The sequence below is a fragment of the Erythranthe guttata genome, chromosome 12, assembly GCF_056151865.1.
Source record: "Erythranthe guttata isolate IM_541 chromosome 12, IM_541, whole genome shotgun sequence".
Lineage (NCBI taxonomy): Eukaryota > Viridiplantae > Streptophyta > Magnoliopsida > Lamiales > Phrymaceae > Erythranthe > Erythranthe guttata.
Window position 1 is genome coordinate 15321609 of NC_142544.1, and position 11241 is coordinate 15332849.

At 37.6% G+C, this 11241-nt stretch overlaps 2 protein-coding genes across 2 annotated transcripts; one reads left to right on the forward strand and one right to left on the reverse strand.

Moving 5' to 3' along the window:
• Window positions 1-3765: 3765 nt before the first annotated feature.
• On the forward strand, window positions 3766-7038 carry LOC105954099 (protein NRT1/ PTR FAMILY 3.1). Its single transcript, XM_012977769.2, has 4 exons — window positions 3766-3918; window positions 4049-4266; window positions 4386-4957; window positions 5977-7038. The coding sequence occupies exons 1-4, from the start codon at window positions 3843-3845 to the stop codon at window positions 6860-6862; spliced, it is 1752 nt and encodes a 583-aa protein (XP_012833223.2). The 5' UTR covers window positions 3766-3842; the 3' UTR covers window positions 6863-7038.
• On the reverse strand, window positions 6897-10629 carry LTA2 (2-oxoacid dehydrogenases acyltransferase family protein). The gene is made up of 6 exons (XM_012977770.2): window positions 9549-10629; window positions 9133-9324; window positions 8957-9044; window positions 8785-8855; window positions 8602-8685; window positions 6897-7268 (listed from the first exon to the last, which is right to left on the reverse strand). The coding sequence occupies exons 1-6, from the start codon at window positions 10407-10409 to the stop codon at window positions 7164-7166; spliced, it is 1401 nt and encodes a 466-aa protein (XP_012833224.2). The 5' UTR covers window positions 10410-10629; the 3' UTR covers window positions 6897-7163.
• Window positions 10630-11241: the final 612 nt, after the last annotated feature.

Genomic DNA, 11241 nt, shown 5'->3' on the forward strand with positions numbered 1-11241 from the left:
AAGTATCAAGTTGTACTCTTTACTCTCTCTAAAGATGTGTTTCTTTTGAAATTACACGTTCAGTTCATATTCCTACTTCATAAATACAAAAACTAACTATATAAACTTATGATACTGCTCGATTGCCAGATTCTATTCATCGAGCGGTGCGGGCCTCAACTAGGATTTGTTGATGTTTCGCCACTCGAGGGCCACTTCCTTAAACTCAAGCAGTTTAAAACAGTTTGTTCTTTATTTCCTCCATCCATTTAGGCTCAAGCACAAACTTCATATCTCCATTCCAACCATTCGTCAAAAGTACTCTAAAAATGCAAAACTAACTATAATGAAATAAACGTAGTTTCGTAACACTAACATCTATAAATAGCATAATGATTTAGATTATCATATTCATATATATATACATCATCTTCTATGCTCTGTTAATCATGATCTCATCAAACAAAATATTTTACAATTTGATGACAAGACTCATGCTAATTTATATCCAAGAATTAAATACAATTATAAAGGTTCTTAACAAATTAAATATCCCTTTTCATAACACAAAATAAAATAAATAAATAAATAAATAATTGGACGAAAAACACAAGCAAGAAAAAAAATAATAAATTATAGAGGCAAATAAAATGGCTACTCAGAGTTGAAATCAAAATCCAACCGTCCATTTATTTGTTAATCAAGTGGCTGAAATTTCATGGATATGTCGACAATAAGACTTATTAATTCACAGTATTTTACATCTGTCTTCACTTGCTTCCTTCGTCCCACACAACTCAATCCTTCTTCACCGCTTCTTCTAAGAACCACAATAATATCTTTTCCAATTTTATTTACCCATTTATATATTTATTAGGGTGTCGAAATTATTTTCCCCATAAAATAATGGGTCTATTAGATATAAACCCCTTAAACATTCAAATAATAGGGGTAGATCCAAATTTAAATTTGCCATTTTGATAAAAGCCCAAACTTTTCGTAATTACATAATTACCCTCAATCAAATCCCACAAATCTCGTTACTTTACCTTTTTAAAATTAATAGACTATCTCATATCTTTTAATAGATTATCTCATGTATCTAATTCGACTATGGGTTTAATTAATTGACTATTGGAAAAATAATAATATATATGGAAACTGAATAATATGTTTGTTTGAAATACTAATCAATTAGGGTAATTTTCCTTATTATATGAAAACGATTAGGGTAAATAATAATATATATGAAAAAATAATAATATATATGGAAACTGAATAATATGTTTGTTATACTAATCAATTAAGGTAATTTTCCTTATATCATGTAATAGACTATCTTATTGATCTAATTCGACTATGGATCTCGTTAATAGAGTATGGATCCCGTATTATTCAACCACATAGTATATTAATAATTTCAATATAGTACATTAATCTGCTGTGATAGTATATTACGATTATAGTATTGATATGAAATTGTGTTACAAACAATATACCACTGAAATGACAAGAACATTGAGAACAACACCAACGTAAAGTATTCCACATAACCAATAAAATAGTACATTAATAATCTCATAATTTCAATCTAGGGTTTTGATAAAATACATAAAACACATCATAACACAATCAAACCAATATGTCGAGTTAAGAAACTCTAGTACATTAATAATCTCATAATAGTATAATAAAATGATAATGGTAGTATCATACGGTATTCATAATAGTATACTACTGTATTACAACGGTTTAACACTTAACCGAAGTTACCGAGCCATTACATCGTAAACACCTCTTTATAGCAACCAACCCACCAAACCTCAACAAAATCCGTACGAAATTCGCCATCGAAAAAACCTAAAATCATGAAACAAAATTAAAAATGCAGAATACTAAAAAATAATTAAATAGACTGCAAATACATTTGAATGATAATACATTAATATCATCAAAAATAAACTTAAAATGCAAAATTCATACGCTAAATTAAAAAAGACTACGAACTATATTTTAATGTACTACCCAGCACACTTAAATCGGCTGTTATAAACAAATAAACCAACTATCGACCGGGATAAAAACATGAACTCGACCAAAGCGGACAATTATTCCGATTATTGCATAAACCAACTACGAAGCTCATATAAAACAACTCTGGTCCGATCTGCGTGAACCATCCTCTTCTAACTCTGTCAATCCTCTTCCAAACAAACATCATCGGCAAAAAAAAAAACGATATATATATGACGGAATAATTTTGTTAAAAAACGTTCTACTTAATAGAATCAAGTATCAACACAACTCTTAAAAATTTCTAACCACCGTAATCGACAATCCTAGACATTGAGCGAAAAATAAAAACGAATAACGCATTCATACCCGGTTAACAAAGTCCAACAACGAACGCTCAAATTCGATCCTATTTCAACGACGGTGCAGAAATCTTCAAAGACGATAAAAAACCGCTGGAACGCTGAAGAGAACCTTCGAAAAATATTGTACACGATTTGATATAACGGCCAATGATCTCACGTAATTTTATTCCGTGATTTTAGGCAACGTATCAGCAAATCTCAAATCACGTAGTAAAGGAAATAAATGTCGTTTAAAAATAAAACAGGGGTATTAAAGGAAAATTATATAATATATTTTGCCAAGTTGGCAAAATTGGGTCTATCTCAAAAAGGGGAAAAAAAATTGGATCTACCTCATTAGAAAATATGAACAAGGGGGTTATCCCTAATAAACCCTAAAATAATATCCTGAAAACAAAAGTCTAGGGGTGTTCCCATTTGGTAATATCGTATCGAAATTTCAGTAAAGCAAAATTTCAGTACTTCAAAAATTTGTACCGTTTATCGAATCGAGTTATTCGGCTCGGTACGGTTTTTTACCAATTTAGTTCGGTTTTTTCGATTCGGTATCGATAAGACCGAAACTATATTTTAATAATTTAAAAAAAATGTAAAAGAAATATATTTATTCTAATTAATTATTGGATTTGACATTCAAATTTCAATAAGCGTCCCTCTATCAGTAGAGGCTAATTTCCAAATAATGGATAAAAAATATGAATCTAAAAGTATTTTATATTTTGTTATAATCTTAAAGAATTTAAAATAAAAGAAATTATTGATATTTAATTCGGCATTCAGTAGTATATTCGGACAGGAATACCGTATCGAATACCGGAATTTCAAAAATCCTTCACCGAACCTAACTTTCGGTTCGGTATCTGGCATGTACCGAATTTTTAGTTCGATCGATTTACCGGCTGAGTGAACACCTGTTGGTTGGAATACCTACACGCAAGTGCACGTATCATACAAGTAATATAGTGAACAATTAAGTTCGGATATCGATGTCACGAGAAATATTCAACTGTCTAATCCTAAGCGCTAGATTCTCACAACTATGTTCAAACCCACCCTACGCAGTCCAATTAAAGATGATTAACTAAATTAAACTAGATTATTAAACCCAAATTAAATAGCAAGAAAATAAATAAAGACGAAGATTATCAAAGTAAATTAGCCTATGATTTTATCTTCCCCTATGTGATTATTGAACCTCCAATTCCCTCAATTATACAAACAAATAATTCGATCGAATTACTAACCTGAAATACTAAATTAATCATAATACCCTTCCGCGAGTATTACGATTCTATTATTCAAGACTAAATCATTGTATTCCTACAAAATGTAGTACCATGGTTAAAAGTGACAAAAGTTACACTTCAAATTGTACTGTTACATACATCATGTAAAAAAAGTAATTCTACTAAATCCTGCCTATAAATTATCATACATTGGAGTCCATTTATTTCCAAAAAGCTGCAAAACAATCTAACAAAGCAAATGGGAACCATGAACGAGAAGGGCAAAAATGTCCAAAAGAAAAAGGGTGGCATTGTCACTATGCCCTTCATCTTTGGTAAGCTTTTAATTTCTTCATCAAACACACAACTCCAAATTTGCATAACAAAATTATCCTATATATTTTTATTACAAGAGTCTAATTAATTAGGTATAATATATATTAATTTATTTATTTATGTGTGCAGCAAATGAAATATGTGAGAAATTAGCAGTGGTTGGTTTCAGTACAAACATGATAAGCTACTTAACAACTCAGCTCCACCTCCCACTCACTAAGGCGGCCAATACCCTAACCAACTTCGGCGGCACCGCCGCCATGACACCGTTGCTCGGCGCTTTCATCGCCGACGCCTTCGCCGGCAGGTTTTGGACCATCACCGCCGCTTCAATTATATACCAAATTGTAAATTTTAATTTCCTCACAACAATATTATAATATTACTAATTAAAATCGTGTTTACAATTTAATTTGTCAAAACTTTATTATATAATATTAATAACTATATTAATTTTATCGAATAGGGAATGATAAGTTTAACGATATCTGCGGTCGTGCCAAAGCTACGGCCACCCACGTGCGACGGGAAAACCCGCACGTGCGAGGAAGCCGACTCCGGGCAGCTTGCTGTGCTGTACGTTTCTCTCTTGCTGACGGCGTTGGGCTCCGGGGGGATCCGGCCGTGCGTGGTGTCGTTCGGGGCGGACCAATTTGACGAAAATGACCCCGAGCAGAAGACCGCCACGTGGAAGTTCTTCAACTGGTACTACTTCTGCATGGGGGCGTCGATTCTGGTGGCGAACACGGTGATTGTGTACGTGCAGGACAACGTTGGGTGGGGTTGGGGGCTCGGGATTCCGGCGATTGCCATGGCTTTGTCCGTGGTGGCGTTCGTCTTCGGGTACCCTCTGTACAGGGTGGTGGACCCCGCCGGCAGCCCGTTCACGAGGCTGGTGCAGGTGGCTGCGGCGGCGTGGAGGAAGAGGAAGGTGGCGGGTTGTGGTGGTGGCGGCGGCGCGTTGTTGTTGTACGAGAATGAGAGTATTGACGCGCCTATCTCTGTCGGTGGGAAACTTGTCCACACGGATAGTATGAAGTGAGTTCATTTTTTTTTTTTTTTTTTTAACTGTGTTTCTTCTTTTACATTAGTTGTGTGTTATGATTGTTTTAAAGAGTATTAAGAGGCTTTTTTTTTATAAGTCCCAAGGATTGAGGAAGGCCCCTACTTAGTTCTATCTTTGGGTTTTTTCTAGTTATATTATGTGAAATAGTGATACGGGTAATTAGATACTACATCGGGTTATTTATATTGAATCGACTCCCAACAGTACATATATATATCTACATATAATTTTGTTGACACTTTTGAGTATGAAAGGAATGCTACACTTTGTTATTTATATCGGGTGTATTTGAACCGTAGATTTGATTAAATAACTATCAACTATGCACACATACACATGATGAGTGTATGTATGTGTAAATCTGCGGGCGATTCAGATCCACCCAATATAAATAATCAGATGTAGCATCTAATTTCCCATGAGTTTAGTGATTATGTGTTTAGTGAGTTGCTATTTAATCAGATCTACGACTGAAATCCACCCAGTATAAATAACTAGATGTAACATCTAACTCGTCTAGGATCTAGCAGTATTAATAAACTTTAGTTGTTCCAATGATTTAATATTTGATGTACTCTACATGTATATAAAAAGAATTTACAAATTCATTTTGGAAAATATATTTTTTCTCTTTTTCATAATGCATATTTTTAGAATTTGTAAATTTAAAAATATCACATATTAAATTTACAAATTCTAGAAATATACATTATGAAAAAAGAAAAAAGAAAAAAAATTCCAAAACCTTATGCAAAACACATGGAAGTGGACAACAAGTTAGTTATTCACGAGTCATGTTTGCTATATCAGGCGCCCACCCTATATGATTTGGTTCATTGCATTACATTACATTATCAGATAATGCCAATAATCTCTGTTCCATTTTGCACACAAGCCTATCTTCACTTATGCAACAACAAAAAATTGTAGATTACCATTATCTTATAAATTTAATTAATTAATTTGAAAGAAATATTTGAAAACTGCACAGGTTCTTGGACAAGGCCGCCATAGTAACAGACAAGGACAACCCCAAATCCCCCAACCCATGGCAGTTGAGCACAGTCCACCGTGTCGAAGAACTGAAAACCCTTATCCGAATGGGCCCCATCTGGGCCGCCGGAATCCTCCTCATCACCGCTGCCGCCCAGCAGAACACCTTCTCCCTCCAGCAAGCCAAGTCCATGAACCGCCGCCTCACCGGGAACTTCCAAATCCCACCGGCATCGATGTCCGTCTTCACCCAAACATCAATGCTCTCCACCATACTCCTCTACGACCGCATCTTCGTCCCGATCGCACGTAAATTCACCGGCCTCGACCGCGGCATATCCTTCCTCACTAGAATCGGGATCGGATTTGTAATCTCTCTCCTCGCCACCCTGGCGGCAGGTTTCATTGAGCTCCGGCGGAAGAGCTCTGCCGGGGCCCACGGGTTACTCGACCGGCCCCACGAGACTATTCCTATCTCGGTTTTCTGGCTGGCCCCACAGTACTGTCTGCATGGAGTGGCGGAGGCTTTTATGTCGATTGGGCATCTCGAGTTTTTCTACGATCAGGCGCCGGAGAGTATGAGGAGCACTGCTCCGGCGTTGTTCTGGCTTTCCATTTCCGCCGGAAGTTACACGAGCACACTTTTGATTACGCTCGTGCATAAGTACAGTGCTGGGCCCGGCGGATCGAATTGGCTGCCGGATGATAATCTCAATAGAGGGAAATTGGAGTATTTGTATTGGTTGATCACTTTGCTGCAGTTCTTGAATTTGATTTATTACGTAATTTGCGCGAAATTCTATACATTTAAGCCGGTTCAGATCCGTGAATTGGATGACGGAAGGCAGAAGGAAGATGGGGTTGAGCTGACAGGGCATGTTTAAAAAGGAACTACTTAGTCCTTATTGTACCTAAGTATTTTGTCTAGATCAAGAAAGTTTATTTCATTGCTACTGATAATTTATTTAAATGCTAAAAAAAACAATATTGAAAATTTCTTGATGTGTGTCTTGACAAGCTTTGGAAACTGACTTTTGATATTTGATCATGTTCCGTTGAATGAAATCTTGATAAAGGAGGAAGAATCAAACACAACAAAATTGCCTGAAACTCTAACACAGTACTGAAACACGGGCTTTGTAAGACTTGGTTGTCATTATTAACCTGAATCTTCTTCTTAGTGATCTACATCGTCAAGCTTTCTGGGTTCTCGATGATTTTTGAGAAGGTTTGGAGGAATGCTGCCAGGTCAGCCCCGTAGATTATTCGGTGATCGGCTGTAACATTCACCTGAAAATATAGTTGCCAATCGTTTAGTCAATGAAGAAACTGAATTTTCGCCCAGAATATTGTTCTAAACAGATATCAAAGCATTCAAACGTATATGATAGCTCTATCTTTATCCCCATAATTCAACTAGGAAAACTGCTGGTAATTTAGCAGTATTTGTGAAGGCACATTGCGTGATGCATTTGTATTTCTATTAGTTAGTGAAATGCATTCGACTCCGAATCAGAGCACAATCAACCCTCAGTCTGACATTTATACGAACTTAAAAGATGGTAATTGATCACCTCGGGAAGACCTCATAACTAAAAACGAAACTAAATTCTGAAAGATGAGACATTTGAGCAGCTTCTCAAAAAGAAATTTTCAGGAATATGACAACAACGAAATTCAATCCTATTGCTATTCTTATAGTCAACTACTATGTGTTAATGTTTATCGATTCAACTATTTAAGAGCCAATAACGTTCAGTATCAGTATCAACGTGTCTAACAGAGGTTAGTGTGTAGCATTCATTTCTTATGTGACTGCAGACAGTACAGTGAAGGCCAGTTACAGGAAAAATTTACTATAAAGGAAAGAAGTATGCAGATTCTACTATCGTTATGAATATAAATTTTCATTTCTTCCTTTTCTTGGGTGTGGCGAGGGGCGAAAATTGAACATATCGGAATTAGCACTTTTCGAAAAATTCTGATTTTTTTCTTGGAAGTGAAAAACTAATCAAATTTCGTTTAGAAAAATTTGGAATTTTCGGAATTTCGGGAAATTGGAATGAGAAAACTTCTTCCAGAATCGGAAATTTTTTGGATCGGAATCAGAGGAATTCGGGAAATTCCAAAATTTAAAAACCAAATATATAAAATACAGAATAAATTTTGATAGTGTAAGTGTATTTTTCAGAAAAAAATTGGAATTTTCGTAATTATGTTCAGGAAATTAAAATTGGATCAGAAATTGGAATCTCATATATATTCCGATTCTGAATGTTACCCTCACATAAGAGGGAATCAAAAATTGATCAGGGGATAGGAACCAAAAGTGAATTTGTGTTTTTCTTTTTAATTTTGTTTTTAAATATGGGCTCGTAATGAACTTGAAATGTACTGCTTATCGACACCATTTGGAGAAACAGGGAGGTTTCCAGAACATATTTGTAGTATAACAAATTTAATCATTCAAACTAGTCGATCAAGAGCGCAACATATCGCGCCGCAAACATGTGAATTGCAAGGAGGACAGTCCCAGTTAGTTATATAAAGCTCCAAACATTATGTATAAACGTATATGCATATACATTTCATAACTAGATGACAGAGTAGATGATAGACTTACCAGCATTTTGTTTTTGACGCTAAAGAATCCATCTTTGTCAGCTATAACAGTAGGCTTTGATGCTCCCACAGCCATAATAGCCCCCTGATCATCCATCGTCCAAATTACATAACAAATGCATAAATTAGTTCGTACAAAATCGTAAATTTGCAAACGAATATAATGTTAGATCTCAATCCTCACCTGCCCTGGAGGAAGGATAGCATCAAACCTATCCACTCCAAACATGCCCAAATTCGATAATGTGAAAGTCCCTACATATCAAAAAACCATAAAAATAAGTTCTGATACGACAAATAAGTTGAAATATTTGATGTGTTCTTCAAAGTTCACACGGCTTTTACTGTTGGAGTACCTGAATTGTACTCTTGGGGTTGAAGCTGCTTTGCCCGAGCCTTCTCGACTAGTTCCTTCCATTTTTTAGATAACAGATACAGATCCAACTATAACAAAATAAAACAATTCATTGCCGTTTACTACTTCAATAGTGACAGAACTACAGTCATATAAACGATGTAAAAAGAAATGCACCTTATCAGCATCTTGAAGAACAGGTGTGATCAATCCATCATTAATCGCCACAGCCACAGCAATATTTATACTGCCGTTGTAAGTAAAACTTTTCCCATCTTTACATGTAGCATTCACCACCGGATGCTGAACCAACGCCATTGCCACAGCTTTTGCCAACAACACAGTCATGGTAACACCCTTCGGCTTCACCTATGTTAATACAATAAATCCCAATATTTAAATTTTGACAATGATTGTGTTCTTTTACACTTATAGATACGCCAAATGAATCGATTGATGCCAAACGACAACAAATGCTTCGATCCGCCATAAGAAATCGAAGGAATTCCAAATTGCAACGTTTTAATTTTCATCTCACATCTAAATTCGGCATAATAATTGAGATCAAATAAACAATTTTCAAAGAAATGTACCTTCTCATATAGAGCATCAAGGGCATCTGTGGCAATCGGGTAACCGACTCGGAAAGTCGGCACGCTTAGACTCTCCAACATATTCTTCGACACCGCAGACTGCATGGCAGTGAAAGGTACCACATTGGATCCTGGAATCTCAGGGAAACTTCTTTCAGCCTTGGGAGGACAAGCCACAGGTGCTGCAGCAGCCGCTGGTGGTGCAGCCGCCGCTACCAAATTAGGCTTGGGAGCAGCTGTAATTCCAGCTGCCTTCTCCACATCCTCCGGCGTAACCCTGCCAAAAGGCCCTGTCCCGACCAATTTACTGATATCCACCTTATGCTGCTTCGCCAATTTCTTCGCAAACGGAGTCGCCACCAACTTCCCCGGCGTTGGGGGAGCAGCGGCAACTGCGGGAGCCGCCGGAGATTCAACTTTCGCAGCAACGGGAGCGGATTGCTCGACCGGCGCGGCCGGTGCCGGCGAGGATTGAGCGGCGGCTTTAGCCTTAGCTTCGGCGATTTCGGCCTCGGTTTCGGCCAGAAGGCCAATCGGCGCGCCGACGGGAGCCGTCTCGCCTTCGTTGACAACAATGGCGGCTAGAATTCCGTCGTAGAAAGTCTCGACATCCATATCGGCTTTGTCGGATTCAACAACAACGACGGATTCGCCCTTGGAGAGGACGTCGCCCTCCGATTTAATCCAGCTGACGATTTTGCCCTCGGTCATGGTCGAGCTGAGTGCCGGCATAAAGATCTCGCGGATCTTAGCGCGTACGAGGGGGAGGCGGGAGATGGAGCGTGGTTTGAGGAAGAATGCGGAGGGGCGGATGAATTGAGTGGAGGAGGAGACGGAGGCGGAGAAGGAGATGGAGGCCATTGCGACGGTGGATTGGCGGAGGAGTGGTGGTTGTTTTCTAGAAATTAAGTCTGGAAAGTGAGTATGTGAACTGTGTGTGTAGTGTAGTATAAAAGGGGGGGTCTAGGGGGGCCGGGGAGGGGCGGAGAAGACGAGGGAGAATTGGTTCGAGTTAGCTTTGAGTAGTCCGCCTGCCACTGTGTGTTTTTGTTAGTTGGCCTATCTCCAACAAAATTAAATAGTACTACAACAGAACTTCGATAAATTAATAGCATCGATTAAATAATAATTTTTTCTAATTACGAGTTGATAAACTTTTTTTTTTTTTTTTTTTTTTGAGATAAAACATTGGACTATATTAATCTTCAGCTTCAAAGTTTACAATATTTTGAATCACCAAAGGGAGATTCGGCAAAAGATTTGGACCCTTAAGTGAAAGTCGAGTTACTTCATGTGCAACTTGATTCCCTTTTCTATTAATATGCCTAGCAGAGAACCCATCAAACCAGCCCTTAGCAACAAGAATATCTGCAATGATAGCCCCATGCATTGATCGATCTTCTGTGGCGCCATTAATCGATGATATTACAGTACTTGAGTCACCTTCAACAATAATTTTCCGCCAACCTTTCTCTCGTGCAAAGATCATCGCATAATATGCAGCCTTAGCTTCCGCCGACGTTGGATCAAGACTTTGCAACAGGAAATGTGACGACCAACCTACGCATTCTCCCGTATGAGACCTCGCCATTATTCCGATACCCACACTTCCAAGCGCAACGTTAACTGATGCATCAAAATTCAGCTTAATCACTTCCGGCTCAGGGCATCTCCATTTGGGAATCGGATTGGA

Excerpts from the sequence above, each read along its gene's own strand:
- LTA2 (XM_012977770.2), bottom strand. The coding sequence starts at position 10,409 with ATGGCCTCCATCTCCTTCTCCGCCTCCGTCTCCTCCTCCACTCAATTC. Across the intron at positions 9,325-9,548 it reads TTGATGCTCTATATGAGAAG|GTGAAGCCGAAGGGTGTTAC; the intron begins GTACATTTCTTT and ends GTATTAACATAG. Across the intron at positions 7,269-8,601 it reads GCGTCAAAAACAAAATGCTG|GTGAATGTTACAGCCGATCA; the intron begins GTAAGTCTATCA and ends CTATATTTTCAG.
- LOC105954099 (XM_012977769.2), top strand. The coding sequence starts at position 3,843 with ATGGGAACCATGAACGAGAAGGGCAAAAATGTCCAAAAGAAAAAGGGT. Across the intron at positions 3,919-4,048 it reads CACTATGCCCTTCATCTTTG|CAAATGAAATATGTGAGAAA; the intron begins GTAAGCTTTTAA and ends TTATGTGTGCAG. Across the intron at positions 4,267-4,385 it reads CTTCAATTATATACCAAATT|GGAATGATAAGTTTAACGAT; the intron begins GTAAATTTTAAT and ends TTTATCGAATAG.